This window comes from Salminus brasiliensis, chromosome 6, assembly GCF_030463535.1.
Source record: "Salminus brasiliensis chromosome 6, fSalBra1.hap2, whole genome shotgun sequence".
NCBI lineage: Eukaryota > Metazoa > Chordata > Actinopteri > Characiformes > Bryconidae > Salminus > Salminus brasiliensis.
Window position 1 is genome coordinate 36,185,576 of NC_132883.1, and position 18,167 is coordinate 36,203,742.

Genomic DNA, 18,167 nt, shown 5'->3' on the forward strand with positions numbered 1-18,167 from the left:
TGTGAGTGAGAGGGGGAGTTCTGTACCTCACTGCGCTATTTTAGGCTCTTCTCGTTTGAATGTGTTGAATGTTTAATTCTGTTCCTTTAGTAAAACATCTTTCAATTCTAACAGCTCGGTTCTCTGTCCATAAAACAGCAGTCCACCTCATGGGGTGTTGGTTGTACTTGGTTTAAGCACTGCCTCACCTCCCACATGTGCATCTCCCAAGCCCCGCCATGCTTTAGAAAAGTTGCAAAAAACTTTTCTCCACCCCCCGTTACTGGCAACGCCCCAACACTAGGAGGGTGGAGACTAGCACATGTCTCTTCCGCGATTACATTTGCTCTGTCTGTCTTTGTTTTTGTTGGAGATGTCCTGATCTGATCCAGTGCATCGAGGTCAATCCAGGCACATTTTAATGGATCAGGTATCTGCCCATTTTAATCCCAATCCAGTTCGGAGGCTGTTTTAACTGCAGTGTTCAGAGCGCCATCTGGTGTCCTCCAGGCACCATTAACAGACATTATTGCCCAGCCCGCAGCAGTGCGGATGTTCTCAGAAGGTAAATAAGAGGTTAGAGTGTGCAGTGTGAAGCTGTCAGCATGAGCGCATAACCGGCATTTACCAGTAGGAAAACTGTGCTCCGTTCTTTTGCTTTTAGACCAGCACTGAAGAGCACTTTCAGAACCAGAGGCTAATGCTCATACACACTATAGAAACCCAATCATCGCACATTCACCTTACTATGAAAGTTATTTCACGTCAGTAGTCCTGAGTGTGTACCACTGCACACACTCACACAAAGAAAGTGACTGTGACTGGAGTGTTTTAAAGAAACTCTTCTTTTGCTCTTCTATTTGTTTTATCCTCGCCATTTTTGTCTCTCTTTCAATAATGCTGGTGCAATCACATCTGCTCAGTCTCCGTTTCTGTGTCTGGCAGGTTGAATCAGGCTTGTTTCATGAGAGCGATGCTAAGATTGTGGGGAAATCTATCAGGGACCGGGTGGCGTTGATAAAGTGGAGACGAGAGCGAACCGTGCCATCAGCAGCTCAGAGCAGCACAGCTCAAACCACGCCAGCCCAGCTGCCTGCTGGCACGGTGCCCACTCTGTGTGAGCCCACTGGCCCAGCAGAGCCTGAAGAGATTGAGGCAGACCAGCACAGCCACCTGGGCCACCTGAGTGCCAGCACTACCTCTGCAACATGTGAGTGTGTGTGCTTTTCTTTTTTTATCAGCTGGATCGGATTTGGCTGCTCGATATGAAGAATCGTTTGAAGGTTTTTCTAAGCCATTTCTCGACATAAAGTGGAAGTCATAGACAAGCCATCATATACGCTATTACTTGGTAGTATGTTGGAGATCTTATCTTATAAAATCTTATGTCCCATGAAGGGCTAAGGGAGGGGATTTGGTCATTTCTTTCCTATTTTTCTTTTTCATTCTTTCTTGCTCTTTTTGACTTGCTCTCATTCTTGCTTTCTTGTGCTCGCTCTTTGTCCTCCTCTCTCCAGCTGATAGTGGCGTTGGCTCTACGGTATACTCAGACTCCCACAGTAGCAGCCTGCACAGTGTCATATACCAGTCTCTGCAGGAACCCGTCTCCACGGCAACGCAGCAGGTCTGTATCATTGCCCCCGCATAGACACACACGTGCTAATAAACTTGCACAGCACGTGATGCATGTTGCATTGGATGCTCTTTCTCTGGTGCATAATTCAAAAGCCTCCCCCCACTAAGTAAGCTTACTGAATTTAGATACTCCAGCACACCACATCACATATTTTACATATTTGTTTAATTTTGTACTTTTGTGTTTTTCAACCCGATATGGATGTGTGTTTTTTTTGTCTGTGTCTTCTGTGTTATGTTTGTTGCGTGCTGTTAGCATCTCCCCAGTGGCCTGTTTTTGACCCCTCGAGATTGTGTTTTGGAAGCGTGGGCTTTCTCCCAGGGGGTGGGGTGCAAAACAGGTGCATGCCACCAAGGCTCTTGTCTGACAGACACACTCCAACACCACCCACATGTCCATTCCATTTTCCGGCCAATAAGCCCCGACCCTGCCCAAGCCACGCCAGCCTTTTCAGAGCGGAGAGAGGAGGAAGTGGAATGCTGTTCTTTCCCACGGAGATTGGTGCCCTCTCCACTAGCTTTTGAACCTCGTCGCCACAGCGACTCGTCCATGGGGCTGGTATCTGAGATGGAGGGCGAGCAGATGGTAGCTTATGAGGCCCGGGCACGCCGCTCATCCTTGAGCCACGCCCCTCTCTGTCCGCACCCCCTGTGCCACGCCTGCCCATCACTGCGTCTGCTTAGGACTCGGACAGAGAAAAGCGCTGCCCTCCCACCCCCATGCATGTGCGCTAGCCAACGTCTGTCTCCTGTGCCCTCTCCTACGGGACTACTACCATGCACAGGTGTGCATAAGGGGTCCCACATCGAAAGCGCCGACCTATCAGACCTTAATAAATCTCTGCAAAGCATCACTGGCCACAAGCACACCCCCAATCCCCCCTTCCTTAGAGTCCCGCCAGTAGTGGCTGAAACTGGGCCATACCGGCCTGCCCGCAGCCACGGTGACGAGAAACAGATGGTGGAGTTTCTGAGTGGTGAGCCGATGCCAAGACCAACAATACACCGCAGAGCAAGTGTGTGTGTGGGTGACCACAACCTCAATCACTGGGTAGGTCACATGGACTGTGCGCTTTGCCATCCATTGCTGTAGAGGGCGCTCTGCAGATGGAGACATAGGATTGCTCCCGCTGTCGCTTTTTAGAGGGTTTGCACGATTTCTTTGCCTCTGTCCGTTTCTTTCCCTACTCAGCCACAGCTCAGCCTGTCACATCCTGATTCTGTTTGGGAAGACCAGTAGGTTTATCCTCATTAACCCAGTTCTAAACTTGTCCCTTGCTTCTGCTTCTTACTGCGGATATAACCATGCTTGGCCAGCACCGCTGTAGACTCTGACCAGTGCCATACACTCTGCCTCGGTTTAACACACCACATTGTCAGTTGCTTTTTAATGGAGACCAGTGTCCAGGTGATCCCTGTTTTTCTTAAATCCCAACAACTGAGCAACAGTAGGCTGCCTTGTTGCTGGTTGTTGATGCACTCCTAACCTGAATTTTCTAACCTCTGCTGTTTAATCTGTAAACCCCCCCCCCCCCCCCCCCTTTTTTTTTTTTTTTTTTTGTGGGATATGCTCCTCAGACATAAAATTGGTCACCTTGCATACTTTAGGGTGGTAGTAATTGCATGAGAATGTTCAGGCCATAAATAACATGCGGGTGTGCAACAGGATTCATAGATTAAGACGTGGTGTATTGAATGTCTCATTCAGTGTAAGGAAAATGGGCATTGGCAATGATGGATTGGCAAAAAGAAGTGATTGCATTTCAACGTGCCAAAGGCCATAGTGTGAAATAGCTGAATTTGCAGGTGTATTGTAGCACACTGCTGTACGCGTCTACCAGCAGTGGCCTACAGGATATTCTTGTCAGAATTATGGAAAAAAAATTAAACTGCTGGACCAGGACCACTTTGCTTCCATGCATTATTTGCATTCTGGAAGTCAACGCAGGTCCTTCCTTTTAAAAAAAAAAAACACTCCATAGGGAACTGCATACACAGCAACTTTCTTCACACTGTGGCATTTGGCACACCCAAATGCATTAATTCATTAACATCTTTGCGGCTTATTTTCCACACATCGAACGAGATCCTGTCGCACACCCCACAGAAATGTATAGCCTGAAGTTACTACCTCCTTAAACATACAATTCATATTATTGTATTTGTGGCCTGCTCTAATTACTGCTGTTTTTGTCTTGTAGTCTGGAGTGTCTGCTGCAACTCTGCAGATTCACGCCCACCTGCTCCAGTCCTCTCAGAGCTACTCTGCAGCAGCTGCTGCAGCACCGGTTGTAGCACCCACGCAGCCTGGCTACCCACCTGTAGGCCAGCCTCTGCAGCCTCAGAGCTACCCCTCCGTCCCCTCTACTGCGCAACAGCAGGCCGCCTTCGTCCAGCAGTTACCGGTGCAACAGCCCGCAGTTGCACAGAGCATGTCAACTGCACCACCAGTGGTGAACATTCAGAGCTACACTGCTGCAGGACATACTGGACTGCCAAGTGTTCAAGCAAATGTGCATCAGTCTGTCAGTTATGTTGCTGTTCCGGCTGCCCAAACCATACCACCCGTGCAGCCAGCTGCAGCTGTACCCAGTCAGATAGTACCGGCCTTGCAGCAGACACTAGGTACAACCACCCAAACTTTACCACTGGTGCAGCAAGTGATCAATGCCCAAAACCTCCCAGCCTCAAAGAGCAGTGTGCAGTCTGTTCCAGCCCACATGTCTGTGCAACCAGTCTCAGCTGTGCAGAACTACCCAGATGCTGCTACAATGCACATTAGCATGCAAACTGTTCAGACCGGAGCTTCCAGCTTGCAACATAGCTCCATCGCACCTCCACCGATGCAGTCCAGACCAGAGGCAGTACAGCATCAACACCCTGCTCAGTTGTCAGGGCAAGGCTTTCCTCCACAGAGTGGGACAGCAACTGGAAAAACGGAATTGGCTGAATCTGCTCTTCAAACTGCACCTGTACAGCCATTAGCTCTTGCAGGTGCACCTGCATTTCCAAGTCACACAGCCTTGGAATCACAGGTGAGTTGATTTCAATGTCAAGCAAGGGTTCAACATTTATTGCCCGGAGAGTAGAGATGCCACAATTCTATTTTATATGGATATTGGAACCTTGAGTGTGAGTCAAGTGATGGTACTTTTAAAGGGGGGGGGGGGGGGGCAGCAGTTAAAACTGCTCAGCTCAGCGGTCTAATGCGCTACCACTATGACTCTGGAGTTGAGTTTGAATCCCTAGCCATGCTGCTTTTCCATTAGCGGCCAGAGTCTGAGAGAGCACAATTGGCCATGCTCTCTCTGGATGGGTGGATAGCGCTCTCTCTCCCTTTATCCGTCTTAAGCGATGTTGGCCAGCACAAGTGTCTGTTGGCTGGTGTTATGGAGCTGAGGACTTTGGAGCTGCAGGATGCTTTCCTCTAAGCGTGTCTACTGCCCTGCAATTCAAAAGGAAATGCTGGCTTGAGATGTGTTGAGTCTTTACCCTCCTAGTGTCAGGAGCGTTGCTAGTGCTAGGGGAGTTGGGTGGGTTAATTTGCAGTACCAAATGAAGTGAAAAAGGAACAAATTTACACAATTTAAAAAATAACAAATAGTCTCCCAGGTTTTACAAGAATTGGTATATCTTGCTCCTTTGCCCCCCCCCTTACAGTCTGGAAGTGTAATTTGTGCTTTGAGCCACCCATAAAGGACCAGCTCACATGCATTTATGGACAAGCTGAGATACAGAACCATCTTTGAAGAGAAAAATGTTTTACAGTAATAATACAGGATTTCACACCAATATTACTGGGTGACTTAAGCTAGCCAAGCTTTATTCTGATTACAATGCACCTTGATTACATCAGCAAAATAAAGAGGACCATCTCAAGAAAGGAGTAGTCCATTTAGATACTGGTGTTGGCTCTGCAGGTTAGTAAAAACCAAAAGTCACACATCATTGGACAAGAGGTAATGCTCCAAGCACTCCTAAGAATGACCACTAGAGTGACTGCAGAATGAGGCTATGGTTTTGTAGCCATGCTGTTGGACTACTATGTAAATCTGTTTAGTTCAGAGGTGAGCAGTCTCCCCTATAAAGGATGTGGCTATAAGTTTTCAATTCCAACACAGCACACACTTCAAGAAAAACTGTTTAAACAAGTGGGGTCAGGTTTGCTCCAGCTTGTTTGGAATGAAAGCTTGCAGCTGCACTGGTCCTTTGCAGATAAGTGGTGTAGTTGGTCTGTTGTAGCAGTTCATGGATGATTCTGCTGTAGACAAACTATTTAAGCTCCTGAAACACTCAAAGGGAACAGGTTATGATTACTGTGATTAAAATGTATTTGCGCAAGGCTTAAATTATTACAACAGCTGTGGTCGCAGAGCAGCTTGAACAACTGAAAGACTTATTGACTGTAGACCAGTAGCAGAGAATGCAAATCTAGCATATGCTGCAGTCAGCTTTTTCTTACTCTCCTGTTTCTTCTTTGGAATCTGACCATGCAGAATATCCTGCAGTCATCATCCAGCTTGGCATCTCAGATGCTTTCTGTTCAGCCATCATTGGCCCAATGTACTGCTGCTCAACAGCTGCAACCTCACCACACTTCCTCGTCTCAGAAACCAACTCACCTTGCACAGGTGAGCCTTTTATGCACTCGACACTTTAAATTAGTTACCTGGGGGGGGGGTTGCCAAAATGGTTTCTTTATGACTTTACCTTAGTCAGTCAGCTTCTTTGGCTTTACAGTGGAGCTATTAAACATGTAGAAAATATAGTTTAACTTGAGGCTCTATCCTAAACGATGCAACACCCATTTGTGGCGGAGTGTCCAAGACAACACAGTCGACCTTGCTATCTCTGGATGAGTAGACTGGCCCTCCCTAAATACTGCAATGCTAACTAGCGTTGATTCTCTCCTTGAAGCATTTTGAGAGCATCCTTCACATTCTCAGTTCTTGTAGCATTGTGTAATGGAGTCCAATCTCATGGAAACAGCTAATTTAGGGGGAACAAACACGCATACACTTGCATGGCTGCATGTAGGGTTTGACACTAACACTGTTAGAATTCTGGTCCTGAGATGGTGGCTGTTGATGTTTAGCACAGTGGTTAAAGATTTGGATCCATTTTTCCTGCCCCTGTCCAACATGTTTTTTTTGCAAAATACACTATGGGGGGAAAAACGATTGGGACACCTACACATTACACTCACAGGAGCTTTAATAAGTCAATTATATTGTTATATTGCTATTGGTTTTTTTAAATTCTTGTGTGTGTGTGTGTGTGTGTGTGTGTGTGTGTGTGTGTGTGTGTGTGTGTGTGTGTGTGTGTGTGTGTTATTTATCTATATTTTTTGGTAACTGAGTGTCTTGCTATCCCTTTCTGCTGTGACACTGACAATTTCCCCACTGTGGGACTAATAAAGGATTATCTTATCTTATCTTAATGACATTCCATTCTTAATGCACAGGCATTAATATGGAACTGGCCCATATATAAGTCGGTCTGTCTGAGCTCTGTGAAGTTCTTCCACACCATGCCATGGTTTCCTAAACGCTTCCACCTTTCAATAACCCCTCGCAATTGATGGTGGAATATCTAAGAGGAAAGAAATTTCACAAACTGACTTGCAACGGTTGCATCCTATTACAGTGCAGCGCTGGAATTCAGTTTACGCTGACCATTCTTTCACTATTCTCTTTCACTATTTCATTGCCACACCTGTGGAAATCGGGCTTAATGAAACACAAAAATTCAGTGATTCGAGGTGTTTCACAATATGTTTATCCATATATTGCCTGTATTTCCATGAACTGGAGCACTGCTGTTCCTGTTGCAGGTTTAGTGTTTGGTGGTAGGTTTGTTCCCGAGTAATATTATGAAATGAATTGGGTTTTTTTTGTTTGTTTGTTTTTGTTTGTTTTTCGGAGTCTGTTTAGCTTGATACTGTATTTTCAGTGTTCGTTTGTTGGAATGTTGATTAGACTCAGAATTGAATTGCTTAGCTCATTAAACATCTAGACACTAATTCTGATACAGCGAATGGTATATGTGCACATAAAAAAAAAATATATATATATACAGTGAGTCCAAGAAGTATTTGATCCCTTGCTGATTTTCTTCGTTGGCCCACTAATAAAGACATGATCATTCTATACTTTTAATGGTAGATGTATTCTTACATGGAGAGACAGAATATTAAAAAGAAAATCCAGAAAATAAATCTAAGGAATATATATTAATTGATTTGTATTTCATGGAGTGAAATAAGTATTTGATCCCTTAGTATTCATTAGCAGTTCTGGCTTTTACAGACCAGTTAGACACTCCCAATCAACTTGTTACCTGACCTGAAGCCACCTGTTCTCACTAATCACTTGTGTGAAAAACACCTGTCCACAGAATCAGACAGATCACACAGATTTCAAGTCTCCAACATGGGTAAAACCAAAGAGCTGTCACAGGACCTCAGAGTCAGAATTGTTGACCTTCACAAAGCTGGAATGGGCTACAAAAAGATTAGTAAGGTGTTGGATGTGAAAGTAACAACTATTGGTGCAATTATCAGAAAGTTTAAAGAGTATAACATGACAATCAACAGACCTCGGCCCGGTGCTCCAAAGAAGATTTCGCCTCGTGGGGTGGCAATGATGCTGAGAACAGTCAGAAATCGTCCTGCAACCACTCGGCAGGAGTTAGCAAATGACCTGAAGGCAGCTGGGACCACAGTTTGCAAGGAAACAATTGGCAACACTTTGCGCAACAATGGATTCACATCCTGCAGTGCCCGAAAGGTACCCCTGCTGAAGAGAGCACATGTGGAGGCGCGCCTCAAGTATGCCAATGATCATTTGAAAGATGAACCAAGTTATTGGGAGAAGGTTTTGTGGTCAGACGAGACCAAAATTGAACTTTTTGGCCTCAACTCCACCCGCCATGTGTGGAGGAAGAAAAATGCTGCCTATGACCCCAAGAACACTGTGCCCACCGTCAAGCATGGAGGTGGAAGCATAATGTTTTGGGGGTGTTTCTCTGCCAAGGGTACAGGGCTACTTCACCGCATCACTGGGAAGATGGATGGAGCCATGTACCGCACAATCCTGAGGGACAACCTCCTCCCCTCTGCCAGGGATCTGAAAATGGGCCGTGGTTGGGTCTTCCAACATGATAACGACCCTAAACATACAGCAAAGGCAACAAAGGATTGGCTCAAGAAAAATCACATTAAGGTCATGGAGTGGCCCAGCCAGTCGCCAGACCTCAATCCGATCGAAAATCTATGGAGGGAGCTGAAGGTCAGAGTTGCCAAGCGACAGCCCACCAACCTTCATGATTTAGAGAGGATCTGCAAAGAAGAGTGGGCCAAAATTCCCCCTGGTGTGTGTGCTAAACTTGTGGTTAACTACAACAAACGTCTCACCGCTGTGCTTGCAAACAAAGGCTTTGCCACTAAGTATTGAGTGTGTTTGGCAAGAGGGATCAAATACTTATTTTCCTCATTGAAATACAAATTAATTAAAATATATTCTTTAAAATTATATTCTGGATTTTTGTCTTGATATTCTGTCTCTCCATGATAGAATATATCTACCATTAAAAGTGCAGAAGGATAGTGTCTTTATTAGTGGGCAAACAAAGAAAATCAGCAAGGGATCAAATACTTCTTGGACTCACTGTGTGTATATATATATATATATATATATATATATATATATATATATATATATATATATATATATATATATATATATATATATATATATATATATATATATATATACACACACACAGTCATGCCCGAAAGTATTCATACCCCTGGCAAAGTTTGACTTAAATTTACTTTTATTTAACCAGAAGTTATATTTTTGCCTTGAAACGACACAGGCATCTCCCAGGAGATAACACGATGATGTACAAGAGGCATCATTGTGGGAAAAAGTATTTCTCAGCTTTTATACACATTTGAACAAAAAGTGGCATGTCCAAAATTATTCATACCCTTTGAAAACTGTCACAGTATATGGGAAAATCCAAAGTTCTATACCATTCCAAATAGTCCAAGCTGTTTTAAAGCATCCTAATTACCCTGATTCATTGGGAACAGCTGTTTTAATCAACTCAACAGGAGAAAAACAGCAGCTCTCTGCAGTTGGTTTGTGGACAGTCATGGCTAAGACAAAGGAGCTCACTAAGGACCTGCGGCTGTGCATTGTGGCCGCTCACAAGTCAGGAAAGGGCTATAAAGCCATATCAAAATGTTTTCAAGTTCCAGTGGCTACAGTGCAAAGTATTATTAAAAAATACAAGAAGTTCCGCACTGTGGAAAATCTCAGAAGATGTGGTCGGAAGCCAAAAGTGACACCTGTGCTGGCCAGGAGAATAGTGAGAGAGGTGAAGAAAAATCCAAGGATCACCACCAAGGCCATCCTGATGAATCTGGACTCTGCTGGTGGCGACATCTCAAGGCAGACAGTTCAACGGACACTGCACACTGCTGGGTTCCACGGACGCAGGCCAAGGAGGACACCACTTCTCCAGAAAAGGCACACAAAAGCCCGCTTGACCTTTGCAAATGCTCATCTGGACAAAGAAGAAGACTTCTGGTGTTCTGTTTTATGGATGAAACAAAAATTGAATTGTTTGGCCACAATGATGTGTGCACCATTTGGCGTAAAAAAGGAGAAGCCTTCAACCCTAAGAACACCATCCCCACTGTCAAACATGGTGGTGGGAACCTAATGTTTTGGGGGTGTTTTTCAGCCAATGGACCAGGGAACTTGATCGCAGTAAATGGCACCATGAAAAAAGAGCAATACATCAAGATTCTCAACAACAACATCAGGCAGTCTGCAGAGAAACTTGGCCTTGGGAACCGGTGGACATTTCAGCACGACAACGACCCAAAACACACAGCCAAAGTGGTGAAGAAATGGTTAGCAGACAAAAACATTAATGTTTTGCAGTGGCCCAGCCAGAGTCCTGACTTGAATCCAATTGAGAATCTGTGGAGGGAGCTAAAGATCAGGGTGATGGCAAGGAGACCCTCGAACCTCAAAGAGTTGGAGCTCATCACTAAAGATGAATGGGCAAAAATACCAGTGGAGACATGCAAAAAGCTGGTCAGCAATTACAGGAAGCGTTTGATTGCTGTAATAGCCAATAAAGGCTTTTCTATTAATTATTGAGAAGGGTATGAATAATTTTGGACATGTGTCCAAATGTGTATAAAAGCTGAGAAATATTTTTTCCCACAATGATGCCTCTTGTACATCATCGTGTTATCTCCTAGGAGATGCCTGTGTCATTTCCAGGCAAAAATATAATTTCTGGTTAAATAAAAGTAAATTTAAGTCAAACTTTGACAGGGGTATGAATACTTTCGGGCATGACTGTATGTATGTATGTATGTGTGTATATGTATGTATGTATATGTGTGTGTATATATATATATATATATATATATATATATATATATATATATATATATATATATATATATATATATATATATATATATATATATATATATAAATTTTCATTTACTGTAATAATGAAATTTATATTCATATAAATTTCGTTCATCATTTTGCTGAACTGTTCATTTTTTAAGACTGCTTTTGGTTTGCTTGGTTGTTGAATTGGATCATCTGCTTTGTCTCCCCAAATTCCAGCTACCGTCATTGAACCCTGTCCATTCTGGTGGGGCCCCTCTATCTGGACACGATTCCTGTCCCTCCTCTTTTTCCTCCTCTGTGCAATCATCCCTCTTGCCACTGTACCTCTCCACTGGCCAGCCTGCCCCTTTGCTTCCCTCCCTTTCACCAGTGCCCTGCTCGCAAATGGAGGGAGCTGTGCCAACACAGTATCCTCACTTCCAAACCTCCAATTCCCCTGTGCCCATACAGTGTCCTCAACAGCCCTTTACCACTCCTGCATTCGTAACTACAGTCCCCACAGTGCACGCTTACCAACACAGCTACCCTGTGACTCGACAGCACGATGTACACTCTATGACCACACCTTCCTTGCATGCCCTAAGTCACACCACTCCCCCAGTGCACCAAAACCTACCTCCTTCATCAAACTCCGCCTCACTGTCCATAGGAGCTCCTCACACTTCCCAAGTTCCTCCTCCTCAGGTAAAGTGTGTGCAAGTATGGACGAGTGTTCGTGTCTTGTACATTTTCAGAGCTGGAAATGTGAAAGGCGGCGTTTTGGAGGTGGTGTGGGGTGTTTGTTTGTTTTGTGGTTTAGGGTTGGGATTTGGTGTTAACTTGTATAAAAAGTGAGTAATGGTCGACGGTTGTCTCAATAGATCACAATACATTATTGTTGCATCCCTGGTTTTATATAAAATGCATTTAAAGAAAAGCCACACACCCTTATACATAATTAAAGTAGGGATGCAACAGTACAGAAAAGCACGTGGGACATAAATATCCCATCTTTTGACATCCCATCCTTTCAGTTGCCCCAATTGACCTCAGGACTGCAAAGGTATGAAGCCGTAGCTGCAGCTTATGCAGTGTTCCAGACGACAGGTTTTTCTTGGCTAAGATGCTTATTTTAGATTGCAGACACAGATCAATAAACTGAATAGCATCCTCTGCAGCATTCGCAACACCTCTCTGCAGTCTGGGGTTCCCCTTGGGGCACCAGTTGCGGATGTGGCCATGCCTAAAATAGGAATAAGAAATCAAATCTGGGGCTGCACATGAAATGTGACTGGACGCTAGGCTATCGGAGAGATCTTTAGAACCATGCTAAACTTTCTTCTGTTTTTATTTTATTTCTTTAGGGTGCCTCCACCAGCAATAACCAGGCTCAAACAGTGCTTCCAGCCCCAAACACCGCCCAGATAGGCTCAACTCAGAGCAGCGTCTCAGTTTCCACCTCTTCTGTTCCGGTTCATTGCTCACAGACTGCTGTCACTACAGCTCCCATCGCCACCACTGTCCCAGTCTGCCCTGCCCAAACCGCCACTGCTGCTCCGCTGCCTCAGCTTCCCCTTCAACCGGCCTTAACTAGCCAGTCCCTGTCCTTGGGTACCACTGTACCGGATCTAGCCATCGCTGCTGCGTCTCTGGATCCGAACCAGGAGCCCCAGGTCTTTGCAGCTAGCTCCAGTATGACTCAGCAAAAGCAGCCCAGCAGCAGCACCTCAACTCAGCAGAGCCAACCAAGCCAGCAGTCCAGCGCTCGCGGGAGCGGAGTGGGCCAGCTGCCTGCTGACGTTTTTGCAGAGGTAAAGCAGAGCTACTGTCTGCTATAAATAGTGTAGTTCTTAATGCAGTTTATCTGTACTTTTGAAGTTAATCAGATTTTCACAAAATGCAGGACTTCACCTGAACAAGTGGCTACAGGTAATTTGTATTTTTCACTCTCTTCACTGTTCTGTTTTGTTGTAGGAGTCTGCACTTGATAAACAGACATCAGTGGCTGGATCTGCTTATGACAGGTATTCCCCCTCCCCCTGAGATTCTTGTTAAAGCAGCATTGAGAGAACGAGCTCCCCCTACAGTCAGGAAATGTAATTTGCACCTTGAGCTATTCCTAAAGGATGAGTTTTTTTTTTTTGTTTGTTTGTTTGTTTTTTTTTTTTTTTTCATGTGCATTTCTGAACAAAACAGCCAAACAGGGATGTTTCTGCTTTGGATGTTGCCACAGCAACCAGTGGCAGTGTAACATTCAAAAGATCCCTGCCCACCGCTACATAATGGCTGGGGGGAAAAAAATCATCATTAATTGAGGAGAAGTTACTGACCCAGCAGGCCTGAATTATTAGTTGCTTGGATACACACTAGCTGAAGTATAATTAACAGCATAAAAAGACTATAGTTGGACAAATCACTTTTACTCAAATGCAATAAAAAAGTTGTCTATGAAATTTATATACACTTTAATACTGATCGCTGTAACCCACCATACAAGGTCGTGATTGGCCTACTGCAAGATGAAGATGTAGGGCTTAATTCATGAAGACTCTCCAATAATTAACATTTTCTTTTATCCCAGTGTAAACTCTGATGCCACATCTGGAAAAGAGATGAGCGATGGGAATGAGGGGACGCATGGTGGGAGGAGTGAGTCCAGGGTCCGGAAGCACCACCGTAAATCCTCCCGCACGCGCTCCCGTCAGGAGAGGACCGGCAAGCCCAAACTGAGCATGCTGAATGTGAGTTCATGCTAGCAATCCAAATGACACGTCTGATCAACAGCTACCAGCCTGAGAATGCATTTTTGTTTAAAAACCTACAACTATGGTGAAGTGCTCTCTGTCAGAATTGTATTTAAAAGGTATTAGGCTGAAAAAACATTTCAAAAACACACTTTGATGGTTTCCTATAGATTCTTAGTGCTGGTCATTAACTCTCATTCACCTAAACCTAAATTAAATTGCAATTCTATTAGATCTAACCCTAACTTATTGCTAAACTGAAGCTTGTTTGGAGTCAACACCCAAATCTGTAGAGGGTGGTATCGGTGGGTACCATGGAACAACAGTTGCAAACTACAGCAAGATCATGCACAAGATGTTCCACTGCCTGGTCTTTGGTACATGTACAGAGAGAGGGAAAGGGAGGATTACATAAATCAAACCTCCTGACACCAGTAAGGTATGATGGTCATTAAATGATGGTGCTTACACAGGTTCAAACAAACATTTCATTTTTGTATGGCCAGGTTTTGAACCTATTCACAGTGAAGGGCAATGATGTGAAGCCAGCCATGTAAAGCCCCTGGGAACTTGAATCTGAGATTTCTTTCTAATTAAGTTCATCAGTCTCCCCAGGGCCCCCAGTGTGAATGTACTAAGGATGTCTAATAAATATCTTCCCAAAGGTCTAATACATATCTGCCTTATTTTACCAGTAAAATAAAAGTGGGTCAGGTTTGTCAGCAAACCCCTGACTGATCACACGGATAGCATTACTCTGCCCTCGGAGTCTAAGCAACCTGGAGAACGCTAGCTAAAGCTTTAGCCTTGACTGTGGGCGTGGCTGCCCGACATGGCACCATAGCAGGGGAAATTCACTACCCACCTCCCATTTGAAGTGGAGAGGCGACGGGCCACGGACGGCTTGTGACTATATGTGGGCTGATAAATACAAAGTTTTGATATCTGTAAACAAGTTAGCATGCTATTGTAATAGTATAGAACAGTATTCAAAATGTGCTCCCAGGTGCCTAATGAAGTTTTCTAAAAGTAAAAGAATTAAAGTTTGATTACTTGGAAGAACTTGAAGCTTTTTACCATTTTCTGGTCTTGATATTTAAAGCAACACTATGGAAAATTGACATTTCTTGCTTCTGGACTAGCTGGCAAACACTGCAGTCACTTGAAGTAAAAAGCATGTGGACTGAGGTGGTAGAGTAAAAAAATACAGGATTTACGCTAATGTGAGATGTTGTGCTACACAGTTCTCGCGGGCATTATCCCACCAAGCCCGGAGTAGCAATGACAGCAACTCTTTTCTTCCTGTTTCAAGTGAGTGGAGCATCACAATAATTTTCAAGCTGTATTTTAAGGTACAAATGCTACATAGTGTTGCTTTAAACAACTGGTTCATAACTAAAATAAGCCTGCCTTATTAACCTCTTCAGTTCTGTTCAGTAACAACCATGCCTGCCCCCACATACATGCCTTTATGGAAAGTTGTCCTGTTTGGGAGTTCTGTGTGTTTCAATAGACACTCCTAAACAATGCATGAGGTCACACTGTTGACAAGGATTCAGTCCCATTAACCTCCCCTTCTCTGGCTGCTGCAGGTGTGTAACACCGGGGACAAAATGGTGGAGTGTCAGCTGGAGACTCATAACCACAAGATGGTCACCTTTAAGTTTGACCTAGACGGAGATGCTCCTGAAGAGATTGCCACCTACATGGTGAGACTACAGAGCCCATCAAACTACCTGAGCATGTTTTCTCCTTTGCTTTCTACTTTCCCTCTAGATGCACGGCAGCAAATGTTGTAAAAACTTGTATAAAAGGCTAGAGTATGTCAGTGAACCCTCTAAATAAGCATAAGTCTAGGTAAAAATAATAGTGATGAGGTGAAGTCTCTTTACTTCACCTTATTGCTCTGATCTTTTTCCCCTCCGTCATCTGTTTCTGACTCCTTCCTCTTCCCTGCTTTGCCATATGAAAGATGCTCCTTCAAGTGTCAGTTTGTATCTTTGTCTTGCTCCCCCTCTTTCTCACACTCAGCTCTGCCTCTCTGCATTGCAGCAGCACAAGCCTCCCTGCCTACACTACTTCATTCTTGTCTCTGTATGTTTCCATATTTATTGGAAATTACTTACTCTTATTGGAGACATTTTCTGACATTTTTGGCATCAGTTGATACACCTATGAATTTTATTGAGAAACTGTGTGAAACCCCTTTTGTTTTCCCATTCTAATACTAAAATCTCGGATACTGCTACAGGCCTAAAGCTTCAATGACGCCTCTTGATTAAAACACTTCACTTAAGATCACTATCTAAATGCTCCATGTTTAGATTAGTTACACTGTGGTACCCTACAACCAGCAATTGCCCCAGATAATGTTATGTTGGTGTCAGCCTGCCTATACTGTGTATAGCATCTTTTTAAGATGACATGCAACAGATTTTCTTGATGTAGGTGTTTTCATAATTGAAGTTTGCAAAACTTTCAGGTTTGCAAAAACCTGAAATGTGATCTAGTCCCTTCTGTCCTGGCACCGAAGTGGTGGACCGAACTTCCCCTGGATGTACAAACTGTAGTCACTTGCTGTCTTTGAACGCAGACTGAAGACTATTGCTCTCCCAAATAGTGATCGTCTGAAGTTATTTGACCAGATGTACCACATTGATAAACTAGCAGTTGGAAGAATTAGGAAGGCACAGTATACAATATAATCAACACTTTCATGTTTACAGTAATGTGTGGAGATGACTGCCCTTTCTCGATGCTAATTATTGCACATCATTGTGCTCACTAGGTTGAGAATGATTTCATCCTGCTGCTGGAGAAGGAGATGTTCATTGAGCAGTTGAAGGATATTGTTGAGAAAGCCGAAGACATCCTGAGTGAAGAGACGGAGGGAGAGAAAGGCCCATCATCCCGAACCAGTCACAGCCTCATCAGCAGGACTCCTGGCTCTGAGGTAAACTCACAATCCTCTAGGAGACTTGGTAGACTTAACAGCCCATTCAGTATCATAACATCTGGTTAGAAATTAAAGACTTGGGTGTCAGCAACCATAATAATTGCTTGCTTTTCAAAACAAATATGGGTGGTCTATTTGGAAATTCATTTACATCATAGTACATTAACCTGCTACCATTTCAAAGGTTAAACTGCAAGACCAGATAAAACTACACTATACATACATCTCTCTCTACCCAGCTCCTTGGAAGCCGGATTGAATCCTAGATGCATTGTGTCGTTAAATATTCTGCTGGTCCAATGGAATATCATTTGTCTTCGGTTGGGATTGATCAGTTTTCCCTGACAACCAGTGTTCACCATTTCCTTTCATTAAAGACTGAAGATCCATCTCCTTTTGAAGTATAGTTATTCAGCCTTCCCCTGGGAGTGCTTCGCTCATGCCAAGGCAGGAAATGCTGAGCAGGCAAAATATGAGAGTAATGAAACGCTAATGCGTTCCCTAGAACAGTCCAAGTTTTCTATACTTGGGAAATGGCACGCAATAAGCTGTGGTGCTGTTCTAGCTGGAAGGGATCGATGCATAAAACATAAACATGTGAGTTAAGTTTTAAATAAACCCAAAGCAGAAAACTTTTAAATTCGAGGAAATACAGTTGTTATGCTTCAGGCGTTCCAGGTCCGGATATGTGGTGAAGTGTTTAATAATAAATGAACTGCATATCAACTCTATGATCAAAGCCACTTTGTTTTCATTTTGTTACAGGGTGTGAAACCTCAGCTAACGCAGTCTGACCAGCTAGTCTACCAGCAAAATGGTAAGATTTTTACATGTGTATGTATGAACTCATCTTTCAAATCATTCAAATATTTTCCATTTAGTTGTAAAATAAATAATAAGCACCCTAATATTCGTACTAACCCTAAACATACAAAGGGCTAAGGTTAGGGTTAGGTGTGGGGTTTCATTTCAATAGAGAATCATTTACAATACATTCAACTAGGACTTTAGTTACATTTAACAGATGATTAGATGAATGTCAGTTGAGCATCTATTAGGCATGTACACTAGATCTAAAATAGAGGTTTAAAATAAACACTCTTAAGTGATACCAATTGTTTAAGCACATATTTAAATGTTTTTGTTTTTATGGTTTCATTTGTCATGAGCTTGAATCCTTGCATTTAGCTGCAGGCTCCCAAATAAAAAATAGTTGACATTTTCCACTAATTCCACAGTGCACTTTAATTCACTTACAACGAGGATTGTACTGCATACTGTAGGTGTAGAGCTGTATGCTGTGTTTCTAACTTGTTACCAAAAGTGTGTGTGTGTGTGTGTGTGTGTGTGTGTGTGTGTGTGTGTGTGTGTGTGTGTGTGTGTGTGTGTGTGTGTGTGTGTGTGTGTGGTCTGATTTTGTTGTAA

The 18,167-nt window shown here is 43.6% G+C and overlaps 2 protein-coding genes across 6 annotated transcripts in view; both read left to right on the forward strand.

Annotated features, from left to right (window-relative positions):
* The window catches only part of LOC140557606 (serine/threonine-protein kinase WNK2-like), an 82,165-nt gene that overhangs the window by 45,823 nt on the left and 18,175 nt on the right, over window positions 1-18,167 (forward strand). For all 5 annotated transcript variants that reach the window (XM_072682213.1, XM_072682212.1, XM_072682214.1 and 2 more), the window contains 11 exons: window positions 925-1,189; window positions 1,497-1,603; window positions 3,816-4,649; window positions 6,111-6,245; window positions 11,280-11,747; window positions 12,407-12,853; window positions 13,017-13,066; window positions 13,624-13,783; window positions 15,379-15,495; window positions 16,575-16,739; window positions 17,508-17,559. In XM_072682213.1, the coding sequence (XP_072538314.1) occupies window positions 925-1,189; window positions 1,497-1,603; window positions 3,816-4,649; window positions 6,111-6,245; window positions 11,280-11,747; window positions 12,407-12,853; window positions 13,017-13,066; window positions 13,624-13,783; window positions 15,379-15,495; window positions 16,575-16,739; window positions 17,508-17,559 (2,800 nt within the window). The remainder of the gene's footprint in view (window positions 1-924; window positions 1,190-1,496; window positions 1,604-3,815; window positions 4,650-6,110; window positions 6,246-11,279; window positions 11,748-12,406; window positions 12,854-13,016; window positions 13,067-13,623; window positions 13,784-15,378; window positions 15,496-16,574; window positions 16,740-17,507; window positions 17,560-18,167) is intronic.
* LOC140557059 (uncharacterized) lies at window positions 1,813-2,832 on the forward strand. Its single transcript, XM_072681192.1, has 3 exons — window positions 1,813-1,818; window positions 1,871-2,591; window positions 2,807-2,832. Exons 1-3 carry the CDS (start codon window positions 1,813-1,815, stop codon window positions 2,830-2,832), a joined length of 753 nt encoding a protein of 250 aa, XP_072537293.1.

Coding starts and splice junctions, on each gene's coding strand:
- LOC140557059 (XM_072681192.1), top strand. Junction 2,592..2,806: donor GATGGTGGAGTTTCTGAGTG/GTGAGCCGATGC, acceptor TTCCCTACTCAG/CCACAGCTCAGCCTGTCACA.